We start from the raw sequence: 26,478 nt of genomic DNA, 5'->3' as shown, positions 1-26,478 counted from the left end.
TCTGTTTCAGTAACTATAAAAAATAGTCATCTGTATAAAATATGCCATCGTAGAATAAAATCTAATGAATTTTCTACATTTTTAACAGTTTTGCTGCGATTTGGAACGGAGCAATGATATCTAAGTTTTATATTTATATAATCCCAGTATTCCCTATTTTTTTACTACGAAAGGGGATCTTACGAATATGATAATTCGGTAAATACTTAACTTACGACTATCTCGTAATAGTATTATTAAAAAGTATCGATTTTTGGTCGGCCAACCTCCTTATAACAAATCATTGATTCATTGCTGCATAATTAAATTTACGAAACCAACTCTACCGTACACCAGAATCAATTCAGTTGGATTTGTACAAGCGTTCAGTGATTCTGAGACGGCTAATTTTTTTTTTAACAAGTCGTTTGTGTTGGCAATACAGACTCAGCATGCAATATCGCCTCTGAGTGGCCACTGCGGACTGAATGTGCGTTGCCAACGTAACCGACTTGTTAAAAAAAAATTAGCCGTCTCAGAATCACTGATCACGTATGTACTTCCTTGTCTTCCTTTAAGGTCGACGTGCAGTGCACTTGAAGAATAAATTATTGTGGGTCGAGTTTATTGTTGAGAAAAGTGAGGTCTCCGGTGTCCGTTGTTGTAAGGTTATTTCAATTCCGACCATGGCCAAGAGCGGAGGTACAATTAAATTATCCAGCCTACTACCCATATACCTATTACACCTTCTATATTCATGTCAATTACACACATAGCGCGTATTTACATACCTACTTCCTCTTCCTCTAATCAAATTTCGTCTATCTTCCCCCCACCCCACCACCACCACCACCACCACCATGCCATATAAAATGTATTCCTGTACAAGAGTTTAATATTCTCGTGCAGTAATGACTAATACCGTATTAAAATTACGGTCAAACACTAACCCCCTGCACAAATATCGGTTGTTCTTCGCACGTATATCAATAACAGTTATCGTGGTATATTTCACAGAACATATCTGTAACCCACATATTGCCGGTCCGAATAAGAAGCGTTGGTTGTCATATTTATTTTTTCTTTAATTACATTCCTCTGAAAAATTTCTCTACGCCACCTACGGCCGACCGCGAAACAAGCTCAATCTTCGTAGACGTAACATAACCTAACAATATAAAATTCAAACAGGTTATGTTATGTTTACAAAGATTGGCCCTGTTCCGTAACCGGCTACATACATTGGTCATTCGTACAGTAGAAAAATAAAAACGGCGATTAAGAAGCATAAAAAAGATCCACCATAATTATTGACTTGATGATTTTTCATAGATCTTATAATGAATTCTTATTGCGGTTCAACGTTGTTGGAATTTATGAGACCATAAACACTTTCTTTGTTCTCTCTCTTCTCGCTATCTTTGATCTTATTGTTAAACCTTTTTCGTATTCCTGTATTTCATATTTATGCAATAAACATTTTTCCTTGTCTCTTCTTCTTCTTGTTTAGCAAAAATAAAAGTATTGCTGCAGCAGCAATTGGGTTGCGTCGCATCATTAATTCAAGGCTTTCTGTATAATGATCAGACACAGTATTCGTCTCCGTTGAAGTTGAGTCGAGTCTGAATCTCACCTCGACATACCTTCACGTGCGATGTAATGCTTATACCTACCGGCACTTCGGCGTCGCCGTTGCCGCTTTATCGTATCTTTTCAACAACGACGAGTAACAACAACTAGGCCGGCATGACTAGCTCACTCCTAGAACACGCTGCATCTTATATCCAGTCAACGTACTTGCTCCGCTAAACTCTCCACGAAGCATCTGGGTCAGAACAGAAGTGAACTGAAACCAAGAGAGCAGAGCTGAGTTGAGCAAAACGATCGTGGACTCGCGTGGCTCTGTATTATTTTGTTATTAGTACTTAACAAATTTACAGTAAACATCGCGCGATGTATAATACATTTTACATACATGTGTATAATCATGTAAAGAAAGCAGGAACTATAAGTCGAGTGATGAAAGGTGATGCAAACCATATGATCGGGCAAAATACATCTTGAAAATTAGTTACATATAACACTTTCTCTAGTCAATATTAACCATTTCAGCGAATCAAGACAGCTGGTATCGAGGTTTTACAAACATTTATTACTAATATGAATAATTACTTTGATTATTGTTCACTTCGTGCAGTCTTCGTTTCGTTGTACAGATTAACAGCGGCATCGTGCCCAGAAAGAGTTGTATCAAAATAGTTATTACGGTTGAAACGAAAGACGAATATTATGACACAACATCGTCATTTAAGATGATTGTCGAAAAACAAGGAAATCCCGTGTACACCTATAATGAATGGCAAAACTAGGTATTATTGCAGCCGCCTAAGCTGCGTGTGTTGCACAATAAAAACGCGTATTTAGCTCGTACCTACCCGGTGCTTAACAACGATGACAATGGAACGTATGGTTCAGAGAGGAAAAAATGATAACGTGTATTATACGTAGGAACACGAATAGAGAAAAATCGCGTTCCGCATTCCGACCTCGCGACCCTGAAAAAGACTTGTGCTCAAAGGGCTGTTCTACACACTCTAGAAAGCACATCGAAATCTTCATTGTTGGTTTTTCATATTCTGATGCATATGAATTCGATAATGCAAAGAAAATGCTCGTATACAAACGTCCCTGTCGAGTTTTACGCCATAAACGTGAAAACCAATGTTCGAATAATATTTTAAATAATCCTGCTGAAAAATAAGAAGTGCATAGGAATAAAATCTATCGAAGACTATGGGATCTAGTTAAGTGAGTTCAAACGCGTAAACGTTACAATTGTCTTGTGATGTTTGAAAAAAAAAACGTTCAGAAACTGTTAAAAACGTCTGATTGTAAATGATAATCACTGCCATAATCCTGCTGTTCCTTTTTTACACCGGTGTGGTGATATCTCGCAACGCAATTATAAGACGAAATAAAATGCTCGTAAATAGCGTGTAAAGTTATAGGCCTCACGATCAGCCGGACAACGCGACACAATATCCAGGTAAAGAAAAGCGCGAGGCTCTATCCACTCGTTGAAATCTCAAACCGTATGGCTATTTATAAACTGCAAATAGTTGAAAACAGTCAGTTAGAAATCGTTTAAAACAGCATTGAAATCTGATGTAACAAACTCGAAATCGCATTATAAAATCGAGAGTCAAATCCCGGTGTGTAAATTGTACGTTTTAAAATTGTACTATTTTATTGATTGTAGAGTTCGCCTTGAATAACCCTTCTCGGACTAACCAAGTTAGGAAATCACGGTCACCTAGAAATGACTTGGCATAATTTTGATCAACTGTATAGTAACAGCATGGATCCTATACACTAAGCTTGGTTGAATCTGTCAATTGGCAGCCTTGTTTACAGTGGTGCAGTTGGACGGTAATACAAAGCTGTCCGTGACGGAATGACCAACCTAGTTAGACCTCCGTATCCACTAACGATCTTCAAATGTATATCCACCCTGCAGCCAACGAAAGGCACCGAGATAAGTCGATGGATAGAAAAAATACTCCGATCAGACCGGGATGCGAAATTCCAGAATTTGAACACGAGCAATTAGAAGAGTATACGCGAGGTCCGATCAAGAATTTTTTTCGGCGTAGCCATCATCCGCGTAGCTGGACGAAACTAATTCTTCCAATTTCGGAAGATTGAGAAGATTGAGAAGAAGAAGAAGAAGAAGTCAAAACGTCGATTGATGATCCTAAATTTGGAGACCCTCCAACCTATTTGAGACAGCCGTCACCGTCCAACTATGCGAAAAACGAGCTAGACACTGAGACTCGAAATAAACCGCATCTGCACCATAAAGTATTTAGAGAAGAGTACTTTGACGCATTCCTCAACTGGAGATAGCCAACATGAAAACAAAACAAAAAAACCGAAGAAGTATTTAGAGTTCGTACCAAAGCAGCGAACTTGGAATAGTTGGTAGCGAATGATGCTCGCTTCGAGCATTTGTATCATTCCCACGATCGTTTGATGTGCAACACCCGTTGTTGAATACTGAGGTTAAAAATGCACACGTGCGGATCAACCAATTGGCATCGACGAGAATCCCACCGCTCTGCAGTGAATCGGAACTTTATTGCAATATTCATAAATACGTATAGACATTAGTAGTCGGTGGTACAATTTGACAGTGCAGGATTAAATGTACGTATAAATATGTGGTATTACTTTCGGAAAATCGTTGTGGGAAAACCCAAGGTTCAGGCCGATTCAGGCGACTTCTCCGCGATACAGGATTCGTCGTCGGTGACGTATTGTTTACCACTCGGCCGCAATTAGCGAGAATGGCGCGTCGGAAGCCAACGGACTGCCGGTGCAAGCTCTTTGGGCATCATGACCGAGCCGTCGCCAAGTCAAGTCGAGTAAACGTCGTAACTCGGTTTGGTACCAGCCGGGAAGCCTGGCACGGCCTGGGTCGGTGCTGCACCACGAGATTCCCCACCATGGACACACGATATTAACGCGCGTCGACCCTTTCATCCGTTCGTTTTGTATCACTGCTACTGCTGCTGTTGCTGCCGCTTTTATGCAGCATGCAGTGCCAGCTATGGAAACTACGCATGCAGGGCTAGGTGTGTTATGCGAGATGCGTCGGTCGTACACTGTTACCTTCCTTCCTTCGTAAAGCCTGCTTCAATCTTATTTCTACTTCGTCCTTATATTACACGCGTCTGCACACGTTATGTTATTTTCAGAGTTGTAAAGTACCTTTTTTTTGTACCTAGGTACGTACAGGGATTCGTTATCGCGTTAACCTTTCGGTTAATTTGTTTTCCGTAAGAAACAAAATGCGTGTTCGATTCTGTACGAATGATGTGACAATTACACCCAATCTCTCACGTCGATTGCATCGACAATCATTTGCACATGATTTGTATGGAATCGAACTAGCATTTTGCTTCGGACCGGAAACAAGTTAGCCTGAAGAGTTAAGCATTAATGAATATTATTGTGCATTGAAGAATTAACTATACTTATACGCGGGTTTGTTATTAGGTACATTTTTTTTATTACTTGTGAACTTTCCAAAAAGCTGGCAATGATAGCAATTGATATTTCGAACCGCGTGTGAGATATCGTTCGTTTGCTTGTAGAACATTGGGATATTCGGTTTGTCAGGTGCAAAGTTTTTTAAGGGCGGTACAACGCGGAATGAATGAAATTTGGTGTATATAGTGGTCTAAATGGTCTATAGGCAAAATCCCGAAAGCCTAGGGCAGCTCCTTTGAATCTACGTTTGGCCTGTATTACTGCCATTTCGAAAATCTTGCGAGGAGAAGAGTAAGTTAAAGTTTCAATTGAGGTATGTAAATCAAGAGTACCATGAGAAAACTTTTGCCCTTTAGCAAAAGGAAGAAAATTCTATCTTCCATCAAAGCTTGCGGCACTGCAATCAAATTATTCTCTCTAAATCTTACAAATCCATTTTTGGCGAAATTTTATTTCACGTGTAACTCGTTTGTTACATTCGCCATGTTATTTTTACACGGCATATCCCATCACGCTTGTATATCCATCGTAAATGAAGTATCCAAGTACCTGTGTGTAGATACATCTCGAGTACCTGTACCTAGGTACTAAATATGAAGTAAATTTTACAAATGCTGGTTATGTCAGGCTGCAGTGTAGTTTCTGTGTGTATTACAATTTCGTTGAATAGCTTCCTGTGTAAAATGTTGAGGTCGTCAGCTAATGTGACATGAGTCAGTTTGGGAAAATTACAAGTTTGCGAGTACAGGTATACTAATTTTACTAACTGTGTCTTTCTCGGGAAACATTTAAAATTATTTTTTTCCTCTTCTAACTAACGATCAAAGGTATACTAACCAACCTGTGATACAAGGTTCAAAGTATCAAAATATGCGCACGTGTCAACTCATCGACTATCAGCAATTGATAATTTCAATTAACACTTCAAAGAACTAAGTTACTATTTACCGGCCAACTAACGATGAACCGAATCCATTCTCGAAACAACCTAATGATTGGTCTAATTCCAATTGCTAGTCATTCAATTATTCCGAACTTACGAGATTCAATACGTTTGACATCAGATTAACGGTCATTTCATTTCTGTGAAAAACAATAAGCTCGCGTAATTTGTTCGTTTTTCCGAAATCATTATCAATCGGCTTAATGATAACTTTACATAATCTTGAGAAATTTTTAGAAGCTCATTCGTTTATTTCATTAATTATTTTCATCCGTCTACGAAATTTTTGGGTTTTATTCTAAATGCAATTAGGCACAATGCCGATTAGACTGATACTGTGAACTCTCTCTCTTTTTATCCCTCCCTCTCTCTGCCCTATCTCCTCCCCATTTCTAAACAGCTTACATCGTATTTCGACAGTGAGTAGTATACATATACCTAGCGATGATTCAGAATTGCATTTTGCATTTTACCTGTAAGTGATCAGTGATTTTACACGGTCAGTTAATTCTTCGTCGCTCGAACATCCTTCAGGGTAAATTTATGTGATATAGTTGTAACAATACTCTTATATGATTCAATCGCTTGTAACTAACCTCAACAGTCCAGACGCAGAAACGAAGAGGATGCGATTCATTTGTTACAGAAGCATTTAAATTCCAATCCTAGTTATCCTAAAATAGTATAAGAAAATTTCTGTGCCCTGTACATAATTGTGGGAGCATTCGCATGATCTCCGTAACACTCAAACACCTTGTTCATGACGTGGATCATCCATCCGCGCGACGACGCGTCGCGTGCACTGCCACGTTGAAAGTAGAATGGATTAGGCACTTGAATGGCTGGATATAGGTAGAACCCGAAGTATCCCGTTATTTACCACAACTTGTACAGTCATAGTACATAGTACATATTATACCACTTCCTATCTCGAGGTTATTCAGTCGGTTTTCCATCTATTTGATTCAGTTGTCATTATTCGATTGGTGTTTAGTTGCAAACTTGCAATCCGTTGAAGACTCCGTCACATTCACGACGGAGCCGTTTTTTATTCTGGAGAAATTCAGCTCTGATATAGTTTCGACTTCGAATGAAGACAGTAATTTTGACTGGATCGATTTTTAAGGAAGAACGTAATTCGGTTTAGATTTCTCTTCAATGATGTGTACTCTATAGCGATCTATGAATATTATACACTGTAAAAAATATTCTAGCGTGGACTTATGTAGAACATGATTTCATGTCATTTCAGCACTATTGTTGTCTATGGTTACACTATATGTTGCTAAATTTCTAAATTGACTCCAAGAGTTAATTTTTTGCAATAGTCCTTACGATGATCATGAATTTCATCGTCGAGCCGCAAGATAATATTAAGAATATATAAGAAATAAAGAAATAAGTATATAAATATACTCCATAATATTCAGTACCCAGTAAGCCGTAAGGATAATCAGTTTCAGTTTATGTGCACGGAGCGAAAGGATTCGATGAATCGGCCACGAAGCGTCATAATGTATGCAAACATTTGATAGTCGGAGAAAACCATTCGCGTCAAGGATGAAATGGTCAAGGTGCTCCTGCATTTTGTCGGAATGTTGTATTTTTTTCACCTCTGTATTTCAGGTTTTTTGCAACTTTATCTCGCGTGCAGATTTTTTTCGATAAGCTGAAATGCATGAGTACAGGTTTTTATTACGCGTGCAAAAAATCGATTAGTAACATATGTTAATCAACAGCGAGGTTCAATTTAATTACGATATTAATTGTTTTATGGTGGCTTCTTTTCTCGAAGGCTATTCGAAAGAAATATTTCCTTGGAAATATGTAACTCGCGTTACATGTATATCCGTTTAGTATATTATGTAGAATATGAAGAATAGTTTTTGCGTGTAAATAAAAATTGTCATTTCGCAAGAGTTTGATATACCTTGACGGACTCTTTAATGTATATCGAGTTGGCTCTACACGTGTACATATAACGATAATTTATTTCACTATGCCGCCAATTATCAATACATGATTTGCTCAATCGTATCCTAAGGTCAAACCTCACGATCGAATAGAAGTGACTCGTTAAACGTCATCGTACAATGTATGAACGTACATACATGTATTATACGAAAATGCAAAATTGCGTTATCTCGACGACGAAACGAAGGCGAATCTGCGTCTACCCAATGATGATAAATTCTTTTGTCCACACTTGAAAGTAACTTACATGTCTGCGAAATGAAAAAATAAAATAATCGAAATCCGAGACCATTGTAGGTATTAAATACTCGACTGTAAAAAAAATCCAATTTTTTTCATCATTCCGGAAACGTACTAATTTAATGAAGTTTTGACAATTAACATGGCATATGCTATGTGGAAAAAGAAAACACACCAGCAAGCTTGTGTTGGATTTGATTTAAAATTGAATTGATGGGTACAGTGATTAAATTGTATGAATTCTATATTAGAGATCAAGGACGTATAATTCACGAAATTTGATACGAGTATAATGAAAATTGATGGACAATTGTATTAGACAAAAGGGAAGGAAATTTTGCAGTGGTTTTACGAAATAATGCAGATAATACGCATTCGACTGTTCAATATAATTATCCTGGAATTATACACATACCTATATTTACTATCGTCATGAATCAACTGTATTCTCAAAATTTAATTTCAATTTAATTTTAATTATATTTTCATTTCGCAACCTTGTCGTTTCAGATGCAATCAGTTGTCCCGACGGCACCTTCCAGTGTCCGGAAGGAAAATGTATTCCGTCATTTCTGGTGTGCAACTACCTGAAGGATTGTGAAAATGGAGAAGACGAACATCAGTCGTGTCGTAAGTATGAAATTGGTTCCCAACATTTTTCATAATGAAAGGCACGCGTGTCTGTTATAACTGAATTCGATCGAATTGCTACATCGATCAGTTAAACAAGTATAACATAGTTACCTATAATCACGGATATGTGTACATACAAACATGTATTATTCTATGCATGTTTATGTAGAGGTAGCACGGAAACGAAACCTTGACGGTACTCATTGAACCTTAAATCCTGAAGGCAATTTTACCATACAGATGTTTTATATGGTATATGTATAGGTGCCCGTGAAAATTGATTGTCATATCCTTGAACTACACACACCGACTTATTCTACTTTTCATCTCTCCGCTTTTTATTACTTTTTTACAAATTTTTATACTATGCTGTCGAAAACCCGTGGCATTAATATTCGTGCTTGTTTATAATCCTTCGATTTGAAAACTGGTATTAGTTTTCCAATTTCGCACTTGTGTTCGGCTTCTATTGTAATTAAAGAAAGAAAAAAAATCGGGAAATTTTTAAGGGGTCCGTAACTGTGACGTCCTTGTCGAGATACGGTTTTCAAATTATCCAAACTATCTTGCAATAATTAATCTTATTGTTAGATCCCGAAAATAATGATGTAAGCGTACATACTGGGTGTAAAAAAAATAAGGATTATAGATTATACCATGCACAATTGAATATTAATTCCTTATACCCGAATCTTTATCATCATTATTATTATTATACATTATATACCTGTGCATAATATAATATAATACTTCTTAAGACTATTTTTTTTTAAGAATACTTGAATCTCTTGCCCTCTTGTTTCTTTTTGTAACGTATATATAAAACAAAAAACGTTTTTTCCATTCGACGCATTAGAAGCAACCTTTTTTTGGTAATTTGAAATGATTATTATAGTGATTCGATTTTTACAAACACTCGTTCAGACTAGCGAGGATGTTGCATGTCCGTATATTGTCACACACACGCACGAGCATGCAAGCACGGACACACACAAAACTATTTGCGTTATCGCGCGTTGACAATTATTCATGACTATAGCATGGAAGTAACGGTAAGTTGGAATGTCCAGTTATTTATATGCCTTTGACACAGGTGTAGAAGAGCTTGGCGAAACCGGGGAATATGTCTTACACATTGGAATATAATATGTATACATATAATACCTACATATTATATAGCAGTATATAAGGTGTCTTACAGTGGAGACGCAGCACGATTATACGCGTATTAATCGGGTAGAATTCGATCTACATCTGTATGACATTTCGACTCGTATAAATTTCTTTAACTTACTGCTGAATCGACGAAATTAAATTTTATGAAATTCGGAAATATGAAATTACTTCATTCAAATTAATGGTATGTACTAAATTTACTTGCCAATCAGAGTTTACTTCTTTTTTTCTCTTGGTGTCACAAACTGTGGTGCTTAGGAAGCGTGTATAAACCAAGTTCATTCGGTTCATTTAGGAAGTACGGGGGGATTAGTGATATTCAATTTTGAAATATATTCAAAATAGAACCACGTTGGTTATGAACGTTCCATTAGCTATAGTAATACCGTATGTACGAGGTATACCTATGTAACAGAAAATTGAGAGAAATAACTGCATGAATGATGAACAACATCAATTTTTCGTGTTTATCAGGTAGCAAAATTTCGTGTTTATCCCAAAGATTGCGTCTGATACCAAATATTTTAGGAAAACACAAGTTTTCACATGATTTTCAACCCTTTGAGTCTCGCATCATTGTGCTGACAATGAGTCAACTGATATAACCAAATAGTATTCAAAGGTTTTTGGGGTGGTTGATTACGAATCTGAAATCAGATTTCTAAAATTCAAGATGGTGGATCAATATTGTGAAGGAAAATTACAAATTTGATTTAATACGGTCAAAAACTATGCAAGTGTTTTGGGTTGCTGATTGGATTTTCAAAATGTTCAGGAGGGAAATTAATTATTCCTTCAATTTTCACGATTTATTCCAATCAATTTGTTTTAGCAATAATGACTTACATTATAACGCAATAATTACTGTCTAGTATTGTAAATCTATTAGTATACTATCAAAAATAATAAAAACAACTGCAAACAAATATGTTGAAAAGCACTCTAAATATACAAAGAATGGATATAAAATAAGTGGTAGGAATACTTACCACTATGACTGAAAGGGTTAAAAATCTTATAATATTTCACATCATGGAATTTTGAAAAAATTCCAAAAGATTTCATGGATTTCGAGAGATTTTTTGTGATCTCAGAATGTTTCGATAATTGGCGTAGATATACCAGATTTTCAAGGTTATTTTATCCCCCACGAAAATCACTAATCAAATAAAAAATAGGTACTCGAATGAATGAAAATGTTTTTTTCTATTTCGACGAGACATCATCAGCAATATTATGATTCAAATTCACCGGCAATAATATTTTTGTATACATATATCACTCTTTTGTTAACGTTTCTTTTTCTTTTTATATGCACTTACAAATACATTCGTGTCGAGGTCAATTATTTTACATCCGGGTATGTCCTGTATACCTATGTAAAAGAACTACAATACAATATGTATTATAGTATATATGCGGTAAGCCCCACAATGAGAAGAATATATCGTTTGGATAAACCAAAGTTATGTTACCGCGATGTTTTTTTTTTCTAATTTTTTTCTAAGGAGAATTTAAACAGTAAGTTTATTTCCTTGTGTTTTCATTAGACAAAAAAAAAAAGATCTCATAACTTTACCTACGTAGCTCTCAATGCTTTGTATAAAAATGAACAGATTTATAGGTAGTATAATTATCATTTGAAAATTGGGGGACTACGTTTTTCGTCTCAACTTCCAATTTTCTTTATTTGCTTTCACTTTTCAGACCGATTATAAATAATAATTAAAAGTTATAGTCATTGAATAAGGGAAAAACGATTATATGTAGGTATTTTAACGAATTGTAACTGATTGGAATGAAATTTTATTCTCCTCAGCGCCACCCGAGTGCGATTTGGGGCAGATTTCGTGCCGCCAATACGTCTTCAATAAGACATATTGCATACCACCCTACCAAAGATGCGACATGACGGTAGATTGTGTCGATGGAACGGACGAAGCTGACTGCAGTAAGTGACAATGATTACATTACACATAATACTGCATATTCAATAATTTATTACAGGTATCTTGAAATAAAAAAATTGGCAATGCAGTGTTTTTTTTTTTTTTTCCCCATATTACAGTATACATTTGACTCATTGTCAATGTATGTGAGTGGGTCTCGAGTTGTTTTTAGATCTGACAATTCTGATTCACTGTTGATTTTGTATATATTTTATTATTGATTTTTAAATTTAGATTGTTCGCCAATTTTTAAAGAATCAAAAAATGTGTGAGTATAGCGAATATGACGAATTACGCATTTAAAAATTTGGTCTCATGATTATTCACATAATTCTTGCCAAGTTTAAACATCTATATTTGTACATAGATTCTTTCAATTCTTTTCTAATTTGCCACTGCGACGATATTTCGGGAGATTATCAAATTAGCTCACTGATTTTTTTTATACCATCCTCTAAACTTCGAATAATTGACTAACTGAATTTTCATCCAAATTTTGTTGCGCTCGGGTTAAGAACTTCGACCTCATAAAACTTTGACAGCCATAACCTTCCCAATGATCTCTGCAGTTGTTTCCTTTGAATGCTTAATGATGTGATTTTGGAGGCAAAACCTAGAATGGACCTTACCGCAATAAATTTTATTACCAAACTTCTTCTTTTCCCTTCAAAGCTTTGAATTTTCTCTCCAATTCGGTAAGCTGCCATTAATAGTAACAACAAAAATATCAACAATAACAACAACAACAACAACAACAACAACAACAATAATAATAATAATGCTGAAAAATCTCAAATATTCCCATGATATAATCAAGTTTGATTGTGTAGGTAAATATAGTTTCATGAAAAATTTTAGGAAATATTCGAGGTTGTTTTTATTCAAACGCGAATATTCACGACAATAATAATCTCCGGAACACGGAGCAAATTATATCAAGCACCCTGTGAAACTTTTTTCTTTATACTACGTACTAGCAGCCCATTGCCACTCCACCCGCGAATATTTTCAAATGCTTCTAGTAACAAAACTATTAGACATAGCCATATGCTCTTCCGGACTTTTTTTTTGTAGAGCTCACCGAGCCCTTGAAAACTCTTTAACATAACTTTCCTCTATCCGTAAGAGTTTAATCAGCGTTCGCATAAATGTGTCATCTCGTTCCGACTTGGTCTACAAATACCGTTATATCTCCAAAACTATGGATCTCGTTGTAACGAAATATAGCCTAAAACCTGGCCAGACGATCTGTCTATCTACAAAATAACAAGAAAAGAAATGGTCATAATCGGTTTAGTACTTTTGGAGTTATACGTGAACATACGGACAGACAGCCAGACAGACAGAGAAACGTTGAGTTTTATATACCGATAGTTCTTCTTGAAAAGACTGCTTGACAGTTGCAACTTGTATAGTCTATAAACATAGCCTACTTCGTGAAAATGTTACCAGCATAATAGGCAGCTTTTACCTGCTCTAAGGTAGGCAGAGTGACCGACGCATAGTGTGGATCGCGGCGAATTTCCTTGTCGAATTTTTTCCTTCGTTTCATCCACTTCCTTGTGCGAGAACGGCGGTGCGAATCTGTCTAGGAAATTTTTTCAATCGTAACTTGAATGTAAGGCTGTGTTCGTGAATTGACTGACAGTGCTGAAAATTCCCTAGGACAGAGTCAAAGCTATTCACGAACTTGGAAGCGCAAAAGAGATGAAAGATTGCTGACAGTACTGTCAGTCAATTTTTGAACACGGCCTAAGTGTATGTCCCTATCTCAGCCATTGCTAACGTAGATCGCTTATAATGTTTATTATGAATAATAATGAAATAAATAAAATTACTTCACATCAAACATGGCCGATCGGAACTACCGACTTGTTGAATATTCACCGCTTTTACGATTTCAGAATTTCTTTCGCTTCCGACAGGGAGATAGAGACTTATAAAAGCACACGTTATCAGGGAAAACCTATACCATCAGTTAGCTTTTCGTAAATAAGGTGACAGGAGCTCGTTCGTAATCCACAAGAAGACTGTGTTCATTGATCCGATCTAACGGAACAAGCCAATGAAATCACCGGCCTTAGTTCCACGTTGAATGCCAGAAGCGCTATAAGTGCTTATCACGTAACGAAATTAATTGTTCAGAGGTTATGGTTGACTGTCACTTGTCAACCAGTCGATTCTAGGGAATTTGTTTTTATCAGCGAAGGCTTGCCTAGACTGCAAGCACGCATGTCAGCCAATCAAAATTTAGCAAGTTTTTAAAAAGAACTCTCGGTATGTAGAGAAGAGAAGAGATACGCATACGTGATTGACGCACATTTGCAATTTTACGCTGGGTGGCTGTAGCACATTTTCACGCTTTCTTAAGTTCTGAATCGATTTAAATTTGTACCTGAATAACGATGTCGCGTCCCTCCGTTGTGAGGTATGTAGAACGAATTACACATCATCCTGATTGTATACTTATGTATTGTATATGCTCTGTTATGTATATTGATGCCTCGCACCTGCAATAACTGTTCGAATAATATGGATATTGTTACGACGACCGTTATCGAACCGCTGAAAGTTAATGTCGTAATCGACAGATGTGACATTTATAATTATGTATACATTTTCGTAAACCTGTATACTATAAGCTATTTCTCATCATTTGCTAAAATGTATTAAAAATTGAAAGAAATTGCAAAACACGTATATTTTCGCTCAATACGACGCTTTAAATTTTATTATAGTTAGTATTGTTTTTTCTCGTTCTCTTTCTCAACTTCATTTAATTTTCGATAATGTCCGAAACTAGTAAACAATGCATCAACAGATCCTGAGCTTTGATAATTGTGGAATAATAAATAAAACGTAAGTATGAAATTATGGAAAACTTCATATAAATTAGATTTCTTGTTGAAAAATTTGACAGAATCTATGAAAATAATAATTAATACTTTAATAAGATTAATAATATTTATCACAACTGCTTTCATATTACTTGCGACAAATATACCAGCTATGTTTGCTGAATAACAGCTCCTGCAGAATTTTTATATGTCATGCAGTATTTTATTAAAGTTTTTAATTGTAATATATTCAGTGCTAGCTTCTTTGTTATTCAAACTAATTGCAGTTAGTATACGTTAAAAGAATTCGTTCAAGAATGGGTGTACACAGATGCTGTCAAGAGCAGATGTTATTATTCTCGCTATATAATATATGATCTTTTTCTCTTCGTTTCTCTTTGTATTATTGTGTCTTTGTCTTTTTTTTCTAAACTTACAGACTAAATGTAGCTCTTTATTTATTCCCTTATTTTTCTTATTTTTCACAGTGCATTTTGTACACAGATTGTCAACCTTCATCATCTGTTTTCGTCTAGACCGAGATTTATTATAATTGAGTATTTGAATGAAATTTTTTTATTTCATATTCTTGTAGATTGGAAAAAAATATTTTGGACGTATTTTTTATTTTTTCCAATGAATCAAAATTGCCATTAATATAACAGATTGAAAACTATAACATTGTGACGTCACCCATGATAAGATATATCTATATATATTAAAATCAGTGAAATTTAATCACATATAACATGAAAAATTATCATTTTTAACGAAAAACAAAAAATACGTCCTCATTATTTTGTCTTGCACTGCATTATGCACCCCTAAAAATGGAAAAAAAAATTTCATTCAAATACTCAATTACGCTCCCATTCCGGATTTATTATAATTACATTCGTATATAATACGTATACATGCTGATGCATCAATGTGCAAATCCTTAAGTTTGAAATACAGAAATAGAGTGATATGAGAAAAACTATTTACCTGGTTGCTGAAATTTTTAATCAACTACTGCTGCTATTGAAAATGCTTAGTTCTTAACGATAACTAAAGAAATGGTAAAAACTCGGAATTCAAATCATCAAGCACCAGGTAATAAATTCTATGCAGATAGCACAACCAATTATTTTTTTACCTCGTATATTATTCTCATTTCATGGGAAATAAAAAAAAAAAAAAAGACAGACAGAACTCAATTCTACTTTATGCTCCAGCAACGTTAATTGAACGTTTTCACCCACAAATTAATTACGTAAACTCATGATCCATAGTTTTCAAAGCATCATCTTAATTATACTGTTGTATGTCTCTTTGTAATATCAGTGTTGATGTAAGATTTTTCTTTCCTGCATCTATCTGCAGACTGATTTATCAAATTGATGACAATTTTTCAGTCTGCCAAACCTAGTCACCTGATTTTGTAAAATTGAATATTAATCTGTTGAAAAAAAAAGTTTTTACGTAGTTGTTTTTAATTCTATTTTTGGTTGGATTCCAAAACGATTTGACAATCATTGGTCTTCATGTTCCTTTTCACCATCCTTCCTCTATTAATTCCTCTTTCAGAAAAGTTATATCAATTCTTGAGGTAAATGGATTTTTTTTTTATCACAGTGCCATTTCTCTCCTTTCCTCAGTTTTTCATTTCTCCTATTTTTAATTTGATGTAATTTGATAGAGGATTTTTTTTTTTTTTTTTTCCTATTTCAAAATTACAGCTTACAGAAAATGTCAACCGGACGACTTCAGGTGCGGCGGAACAACTGCTGGCCCTTGCTTACCAAAGGAAAAAAGATGCAACGGTTACCTTGATTGCAGAAATGGAAAAGATGAAGAAGGCTGCTTGATTGGATCCAGACCGTGCAGACTCGATCAGTTCAGGTGCAATACTACTCAACGATGTATTGATCTGAGCTTGAAGTGTAATCACAGAGACGACTGTAGTGAGAAGTGTACAGAGGAACACTGTCGTGACAACAGCGACGAGGAACACTGTAGTAAGTGGATAAATAATTTTCACTTGATTTGTGCGTCAAGATTTTCTTCATTTCAATTCTTATGAGTATTCAATGTCTGAACTTGGTAAAAAAATATAATTAAATATTTTCTAGCCTTTCCTTCATGCCTCAACAATCAGTTTCGATGTGCCAATGCACTCTGTATTCCTAGTGCTTATCGCTGCGATGGACACATGGACTGTTCAGATAGATCGGACGAGACAAATTGCACTGCAACGGTCTGTCCAGGTAACAAATTCTTGTGCCCAAAGGGTACCTCCAGAGGTACGCCACTCTGCATTAACAAATCTCAACTCTGCGATGGTAAACGAGATTGCGAAGATGGTGCTGACGAGGAAACCGCTTGTTGTACGTAATAATTAAATTTAATACAGCATACAATAGTATTATTAAATGATCGAGAAATCTGAAAAAATTGATAACTCTTACAGCTACCAGTCTCTGTGGCTCCTTGGGTTGTCAATATAAGTGCCAAGCTTCCCCATCAGGAGGTGTTTGCTTTTGCCCTGAAGGCTACGTTGTTGCTAATGATTCCCGCACCTGCTTAGGTATGTGTGCAAAACTTTTTTAAGATTGTATGTTTAAAAATAGACAGGTGAAAAGAGGCGTGAAAATTAGAAATTTATATCTGAACAACCAATTATTTATGTGATTTGGGAGTTTTGTTCTCATTCAAAACCTCCTTCATTTACATAATTTTTTTACTAGAATCAATCAAGAAATAGCATGGTTATTGACCTAATAACGTCCAACATTTCACTCTGGCATCCTTTGCATCTCCATGATATCATCAAAACAGCTTAACAGATTACTCAAAATTTGGAGACAGTATTTTTAGATATTTTCCTTTCTCGCCACAATGCCACTTTTGAAAAAATATTACACTTTTCTTGTCAACGAAATTAAAAGTCGTAAGTATTGGATGAAAAAACTTATTTTCCATTTTAAACACTTACGTAACATTAAAAAAAAGTGCGGATTATGGTAAATGGATATACTATCTAAAAATATTGTCTTCAAAGTTAATTTAAATCGGTTTTCAAATATCGTAGGCAATGCAGAACATATTATCAAGCAAAATGGTGGGCATTATTGTGAATAACAATGGTTCCCATTGTTAGATCCTAATAAAAACAAAATATAAATAAAGCTTGGTCTACATAGTATTGAATATAATGAATGTCGATTGAATTGAATAATTCGTTGTCAAGATATAAATTTCCAAAATTTACTAACTTCTTCAGCAGTCTGCTCGCTTATACTTGGTTCCTTCAATGGATTCGAACTCTAGTTGAAACCAGCGGATCGAGTGAAGATAGGAGATTACAAGTCTGATGCTTGGTATTTTTCTCATTCTGTTCATAATTACTAATTTTGAACACTTTTATCTTGTTCATAAGATTATCTTTTAATTCATAATTAAATCAGTTATGAAAGTATGAATTTAAGCCATGTAATAGCCTTCGATAGCTCATGACTTCACTTCGAAATATTTCCACCTGCAGTTATTCATAAACCAGACTTGGTTTCATTTTTAATACGAAATTGCAGATAAAGATGAGTGCAAGGAGTGGGGATTCTGCGAGCAATTATGCTTCAACTTAGAAGGTTCATATAAATGTAGTTGCGCACCAGGATACACATTGCATGGAAAAAACCAATGTCAAGCAAACAACAGTTCAATGTTGGAGTTACTGCTGGCTCAGGATCGGGCGATATGGCGTATGTCAGCTAGCGGAGATGAACGGAGAATAATAGCCAATACGACAGGAGCTAGTGGCATCGATTACCTTTACTCAAAGGGGCAGGTATTTTGGAGCGACGTTAAGACCCGAAAAGTTCACTCCGAGCCGCTTCTCACGGGGAAAAGGTCATATATGCTTGGTGCAGACATCGCATTACCAGGCTCATGGTCCCCTGTCGCAATCGCGATCGACTGGATTGGAGAAAAACTCTATGTCGCAGACTCGGTGGGACAAAAAGTGGACGTTTTTGAACTGGATGGAAGATATCACGGTATTGCAGTTGGCTCAAACCTAACTAGCCCTGCCGATATTGCTCTGGACCCAACCGTGGGACTCATGTTCATAGCAGACAGCAAACAAGTGCTGAGAACAAACATGGATGGAACTTCGGCGTTTCCAATCGTTTCAGAGGCAGCTTATAAGGTGTCTGGTGTCGCAGTGGATATTATTGCCTCAAGGGTATACTGGTGCGACTCTCTGCTCGATTATATCGAGACCACTGACTACATGGGGAATGGAAGAGTAATGGTGCTGCGCGGAAATCATGTCCCCTCTCCGATGCGCCTGACACTGTTTGAGAATCGTATATTTTGGACCGATAGTACAAAGCAGTCGGTTATGAGCGTCGATAAAACTCAGGGTAATTATTCTATACAGAGTATATTCAAGGCTAGAGACACTAAGGGCCTTAAGGCGTTGCACCCACTGGTACAGACTGCCGTTCCAAACCCCTGTGGAAACAATAATGGTGGCTGTCAGCACATGTGCATTGTGACGGCTGCTGGCGGGCGAGAAAGCGGATTGGGCTATCGATGTGCTTGTGACATTGGATGGAAGCTTTCTAAAGATTTGAGAAACTGTAACTTAGTACAGGACTTTCTTATGTATTCACAGCAGAGGTTTATCAAAGGGCGGGTACTAGACCCTGTAACGGAAGGATTCAGCGATGCAATACTTCCTGTCGTTTCGAGAAGGGCCAGATTTGTTGGATTAGATTACGATGCCTACGATCAGTACATTTACTACAGCGATGTACTTCAGGACGTTATATACAGAGTTCATCAGAACGGAACAGGCCGCGAAATCGTCCTTGCGAGCCAAAATGAAGGTGTAGAAGGCCTGGCTGTCGATTGGGTAGCTAAAAACTTGTACTACATCGATTCTAGGAAGGGAACATTAAACGTTCTAAGTACCAAGAATGTAACATATCGAAGAACGCTGCTGAAGAACCTTAAAAGGCCTCGAGCAATTGTCGTACATCCTAATCGAGGATTTATATTCTTCTCTGAATGGGACAGACCGGCTAATATCAGTAGGGCTCAAATGGATGGAACAAATTTGATGGTTTTAAAAAATTTGACACTTGGATGGCCAAACGGTTTGGCTATCGATTTTAAAAATGATAGACTGTATTGGTGTGACGCCCTCCTAGATCATGTTCAACACTCTGATCTGGATGGAACTGACGTTAGGACAGTCAATTCTAGGCTCATTCGACATCCATTTTCAATTGCTATACACGAAGACTGGATGTATATAACAGATTGGAGGCTTGATGCTATAATAAAATTGCATAAAGAAACTGGAGAACGGGAGGCTGTCCTCGTGAGAGAACCGGCGACCAATCGACTCTATGGGGTGAAAGTATTCAGTCGAGACATTCAAGAACGACACACAACTCATCCTTGTTTTATAAACAACGGAGGTTGCGAGAAACTCTGCTTTGCCATTCCAAACAACTCTACTTCTGGCTTTGGCGATCTTCACCTCTCCAATGTGTGCGGATGTCCGTATGGAGAAAAGCTCAACGATAATGCAAGAACGTGCAGTGCTGATCCCCATGGCGAACCCCCTGTACAGGCTTGCCCAAACTTGTGGGATTTCACATGCCACAATCAAAGGTCTGCACGAAGTCTCATATTATTATCGTCACTGAAAATAATTACTGTAAAAAATATTATAAATAGTATGTTTTAAAACTACATTTAATCTTCTTCTGTCTCCAAATTATCGAAAATGAAGCGAAGCTGCGTCATTTTGTTCATCATTTGAATCAAATAAAATATGTTGAAAATTTTTTAAGCTAGATGAGCAGTCACTGGTTTCTTACCATTTCAATGTGGACTAGTACACTGTACAGTAATCTAAAGCTGTGGTACCAAATATGATGATTCTTTACAATGTTGATATTTCTTTAAATTCGAACATTTGTCTAATTATAGGTGTGTACCTAAATCTTGGGTGTGCGACGGGGATGACGATTGCTTAGACAACAGTGACGAGGAGCAGAATTGTACAAAACCGACATGCGCGACACATGAATTCCAGTGTAAATCTGGCAGATGTATTCCTATGACCTTCAAATGCGATACCGAGAACGACTGTGGTGATTACAGCGATGAGACTGGTTGCGCCAATGTCACTTGCAGTGCTGGCCAATTCACCTGCGATAATAACCGATGTATCCCAGAGACATGGAAATGCGATTCAGAAAATGACTGTGGAGATAGTTCGGATGAAGGAGAAACATGCGCTGCTAAAACTTGTGCATACTTTCAGTTTACTTGTCCAAGATCTGGCCACTGCATACCACAATCCTGGGTATGTGACGGTGACAACGACTGCTTTGATCACCAGGACGAGATGGACTGTCCCCCTGTGACATGTTTGAGCACACAATTTACTTGCGCGGATAAAAAAATGTGTGTCTTGGAGTCATACAAATGCGATGGTATATCGGACTGTAATGACGGAAGTGATGAAGTTGGGTGTCCTACGGTAGAACCCAACCAGTGCAACACGGAAAAACAATTCCAGTGCGTTATGTCAGGAATTTGCATTCCAAGAAGTTGGTATTGCGATGGTACTCCTGATTGTGATGACAAATCTGATGAGCCTGAATCCTGCGGCGAAGTTCAATGCCAGACTGGGTACTATAAGTGCAACAACTCAAGGTGCATCTTCAAAGCTTACATATGCGATGGGACAGACGACTGCGGGGATGGATCAGACGAAGACACCAGTCTACATGCCTGTGGCCCTCCTCCTTTCAAATGTGATTCTGGGGAATGGAAATGCCCCAATGTTACAAACAGGTAAGACATGGAAGGTTAATTAGCATTTTTTAATAACGATTTTGTAATATATCAACATGTGCTTCAATTGAATTCCGCTTCACAAGCGGATATTTGCAAACATTTAACAAATATTAGACTTCCTTGGTAAAACAACCTTTCTGAAATAACACCTTCTGATAAAAAAAAAGTATATTAGAAATTGATATACACAAACACGCGCTTTTTATAGATGCATCAATGCCACGAATGTCTGTGACGGTAAGCTGGACTGTCCAAACGGAGGTGACGAAGGGCTGGGCTGTGAATTAGACGAGTGTGAACACCAAGGCGGATTGTGTACCAATGGTTGCATGTTGACCCCACTTGGCGCTCAATGTACCTGTCCAGATGGTGAAGTACTGATGAAGGATGGATTCGAATGTGAAGATTTAGACGAATGCGATCCTCCTGGCCACTGTTCCCAAACATGTGTCAATACAAAGGGCAGTTATCACTGTGACTGTGTAAATGGGTACACGTTGGAGCCAGATAAACATACTTGTAAAGCTTTCAATCACAGCGCAGCTTTCCTGATCATTTCTAACAGGCATACAATTCTTGTTGCTGATTTGAAGGACCAGGCTCTAGAGCGCGTTCCGATAAATGTCGAAAATGTAGTAGCTACGGCGAGTAACATGCATACAGGAACGATATTCTGGTCGGACATGAAACTAAAGAAAATATCGAGGTTAGACCGCGGTTACGATCCACAGGACGTTATTTCAACTGGTCTAGACCTTGTCGAAGGCCTTGCTTATGACTGGATTGGCCAGAACTTGTATTGGCTCGATTCTAAACTAAACACTATCGAAGTTGCACGTGAAAATGGGACTAACAGGATCGTACTTGTTAAAGAAAACATCACTCAGCCTCGTGGAATGTGTCTAGATCCAAGCCCTGGAGCTCGATGGCTGTTTTGGACTGATTGGGGAGAGAACCCGAGGATTGAACGAATCGGAATGGACGGCACAAACAGATCAATAATTATAAACACGAAAATCTACTGGCCGAATGGTCTTACCCTTGACGTGGCTACTCAGAGAGTTTATTTCGCTGATAGTAAACTGGACTTTATCGATACTTGCTTATACAACGGAACGGGAAGGATTCAGGTCAGTGACTAACGTAGAAAATCAAATTTCATGTAATTAACCAACTTAATTATACAACGTTCTGTTCACATATGATAAAAAATCTCTTGCTGATTCTCATTCTGCATAGTCATGTTCCATTATAGTATTAGTTCAAAGTTGAAAAATTGTGCTACAAATCAATAATACCTTTTTGTTTACACAATTTTTTCAGGTTTTGGCCGCATCACATTATTTGTTACATCCCCATTCTTTAACGTTATTTGAGGATACGTTATACTGGACAGACAGACAGCTGAACAGAGTGTTATCAGCACATAAGTTCAAGGGAGTAAACCAGACTGTAGTTTCTCACCTTATCTCGCAACCGCTTTCTATCCACGTTCACCATCCGGCCTTGCAGCCCTTGTCGGATAATCCCTGCGCCAAATTACCATGCTCTCATCTGTGCCTCTTATCGCCCAGCAACCCGCTTGGATACACGTGTAAGTGTCACGCAGGCTACAGACTATCGGCCACTGGTGGAATGTGCATAGAAGAGGACGTGCCGTACCTAATGATCTTGCGGGGCTCGCAGATCGTCGATGTTTCTCTTACAGCGGGAGATGTTACCACCGGATTGATTACGCCCGTAATTGGAGTCGATGGCGGTAGACTAATCGACTTTGATAGACGTGACAGAATGATCTACTGGATTCAGGGTAGGGATGGTGACAGTGAGAATGGAACCATTTATACAATCCCTTATGAGGGTGGCAACAAAACCGAATTTCCAAATCCAAGTGGCGACTCAGGAATTGTCGGTTCTGCCGCAACAATGGCTGTAGACTGGCTCGGGCGAAACCTGTTTATAGGAAATCGCGTTGCTTCTAACATAGAGGCAATTAAGATTGATGGTAAGATGCGATATCGATCAGTGATCATTGCCAATACAGGAAACAGGACATCTGTTGCCAAGCCAAAGGCGATGTGTCTTGATCCTACAAACGGACACATTTTCTGGATTGACGATGGCGGTTTTTTGGTACCCATAAAAATCGGGAGGGTCAATATGGATGGGTCTGATCCCATGGTACTCGTCGAAGACGATTTCAGACCAGAAGCCATCACATTTGACGTATCAACAAAGACTGTATACTTCAGTTCTCAGTATCCAGTTTATATCAAATCCATGACCAGTGACGGAAAAAATCTGAAAACCATCTTGACCGCTGATAATAATATTGCCCTGCCAAAATCCATCGCGGTCTACGAGTCAAGGCTTTACTATCTCGACCCAATCTTTGATAAAATCGAAAAAGTCGACCTACCTAATGGAGACAATGCTCAGGTGATAATTAGCAATGATGCGGATTTAAAAACTTTGACAATCTATAAAAAACGGGTCACCCGTCCGCACCCGTGCCTCATGAACAATGGAGGTTGCGATCAAATCTGTCTGCCCTCGACTTCATGGACCAGCGTATGCGCCTGTAGTGTGGGATACAAGAAAGTGGGGAATACTGCCTGTGAGCCGTTTCAAACATTCGCTGTAGTCAGCCAACTGGACGTAGTACGAGGTTACAGCCTCAAGGATGCTAAAGAGGCGATGGTCCCTATTGCAGGTCCAGGCCATCACATTTTACACATTGACGTTGACTATGCCGCGAACTGGATTTACTGGGTAGAATTTAACCGCGGTATTTGGAACGGTATCTTCAGGGTGAGACCAAACGGCACAGAAATAAAGCAGGTGATAAAAGAAGGTATTGGGTCTAACGGTATACGAGGGTTGACGATTGACTGGGTCGCCGGTAATCTATACTTCTCGAACGTGTTTCCTCACGAGAATTACGTCGAGGTCTGCTGGCTTGATGGTAGTAACAGAAAAATTCTTGTTAAAACGACGACTGATGCTCCTCGTGAGCTCGCTGTTAATCCTATCAAAAAATTTCTCTACTGGATCGACTATGGCCAGCACCCAAAGATTGGAAAGTCTTGTTTGGATGGAAGCAAGTGGACACCAATAGTAACAACTGGAATAACCACACCCAGAGATCTAACCATCGATATGATGACCCATGACGTTTACTGGGTCGATTCAACTCACGATATGATACAGAAGGTCTCTTATACTGGAGGAAACAGACAGCCGATTCGCCGAAATCTTCCCAATCCAATGGGTGTTGCTATATATGGTGGGGACGTTTATTGGGTGGACCGCAACCACGCGGCTGTATTCAAGGCCACCAAACTACCGGGCAATACTTCTCTGCCGCAGACAGTCAGAACCAACCTTCCCAAGCTCAGAGACATAGTTATATTCGATCAGAGCAGCCAGCCACTTGATAACACAAACCCCTGTGTTCAGACGCCTAATGGAGGATGTGAGCAGCTGTGCTTTTCGTTTCCTATAGGTGAACCGAAGCCGTATAAGTGTGACTGCGCAATTGGAAAGCTTGCTCCGGATGGAAAGAAATGCCAATTCGTTAACGAATATCTTGTTTTTGCAACACGAACGGAAATACGAGCTATTAACTTAAATCCCCAGGACACAAGCCTTCCGTTTAAGCCTGTAGGTAATTTGACTAATGCTGTGGGTATTGATTTTGATTATCAAGACAAGAAACTGTTTTTCACCCAAATCAGGCCCTGGGCAAAGATCAGTTGGATGCATCTCGAGGATCCATCTTCATCTATGGAGATTCATAATCTAATTGACTCAGGTATTAATCCTGAGGGAATATCGTACGATTGGACTCAGAAGAAGGTGTACTGGACAGATTCGTCAAACAACAGTATTTATGCAATGAATGTAGATGGAGGTGACATCATTATGATAGCCAGAGTCGACAGGCCTCGGGCGATCGTTGTTGACCCTTGTAATGGAACGTTGTATTATACTGACTGGGGACGTTTTGGTACTTCGGGTAAAATTTTCCGCACAACTATGGCCGGCTCTTTGAAGAAAGCTATTATTGAAAAGGACTTATCGCAGCCAAGCGGTTTGGCCATTGATTATGATGACCGTATGTTGTACTGGACAGATGCAGTGAGGGAGAATATCGAAAGGTCAGACCTCGAAGGTCGAAACCGAGAAGTACTTGTAGCAGCGACAATCTATCCATTTGCGATAACAATCTTCCGCCAATATATATACTGGACAGACTTGCAACTGAGGGGCGTGTTCAGGGCCGAAAAACACACCGGAGCCAACATGATTGAGCTTGTCAAACGGCTTGAAGATTCACCTAGAGATTTGCATATATACTCACCAGCCAGGCAACAGTGCAGTGTCAATCCATGCAACATAAATAATGGAGGATGTGATCACGGTTGTTTCCCTAGTCCCAATGGAACAGTAGAATGCAAGTGCAATGAGAGCAGCAAGATCGTGAACGAGGGTAGGATGTGTGTATCCAATAATGTCTCCTGCGATGCAAACAAATTTACCTGCAGCAACGGACGATGTATTTCTAGAATGTGGGCATGCGACGGTGATGACGACTGTGGCGATCAATCTGATGAGAATCCCCAATATTGTTGTAAGTTTATATTGACAATTGCTACAGTTTTGTAAAAATAAGTATGGTATGGAAATATCAGCAAATTTTTATTGTTACTCAAAGTCTCTTGAAGTCTGGCACAACTGAAAATTTGAACAGCTATCTCCCCATAAATTGAAAAAATCTGCAATGAACAATGAAATATTCACGACTTGAAATTTTTAGCCTTATTATTAC

The 26,478-nt window shown here is 38.0% G+C and overlaps 1 protein-coding gene across 2 annotated transcripts in view; it reads left to right on the top strand.

Annotated features, from left to right (window-relative positions):
• LOC107227413 (low-density lipoprotein receptor-related protein 2) overlaps window positions 1–26,478 on the top strand; it is a 59,931-nt gene that overhangs the window by 18,835 nt on the left and 14,618 nt on the right. For both annotated transcript variants that reach the window (XM_046734881.1, XM_015668543.2), the window contains exons 2-10: window positions 8,699–8,818; window positions 11,817–11,948; window positions 16,505–16,783; window positions 16,898–17,152; window positions 17,236–17,352; window positions 18,356–20,450; window positions 20,772–21,644; window positions 21,856–22,777; window positions 22,971–26,280. In XM_046734881.1, coding sequence (XP_046590837.1) covers window positions 8,699–8,818; window positions 11,817–11,948; window positions 16,505–16,783; window positions 16,898–17,152; window positions 17,236–17,352; window positions 18,356–20,450; window positions 20,772–21,644; window positions 21,856–22,777; window positions 22,971–26,280 — 8,103 coding nt within the window. The remainder of the gene's footprint in view (window positions 1–8,698; window positions 8,819–11,816; window positions 11,949–16,504; window positions 16,784–16,897; window positions 17,153–17,235; window positions 17,353–18,355; window positions 20,451–20,771; window positions 21,645–21,855; window positions 22,778–22,970; window positions 26,281–26,478) is intronic.

Source organism: Neodiprion lecontei, chromosome 3, assembly GCF_021901455.1.
Source record: "Neodiprion lecontei isolate iyNeoLeco1 chromosome 3, iyNeoLeco1.1, whole genome shotgun sequence".
Taxonomy (NCBI): domain Eukaryota; kingdom Metazoa; phylum Arthropoda; class Insecta; order Hymenoptera; family Diprionidae; genus Neodiprion; species Neodiprion lecontei.
This window is presented reverse-complemented; position numbering and strand designations above follow the sequence as displayed.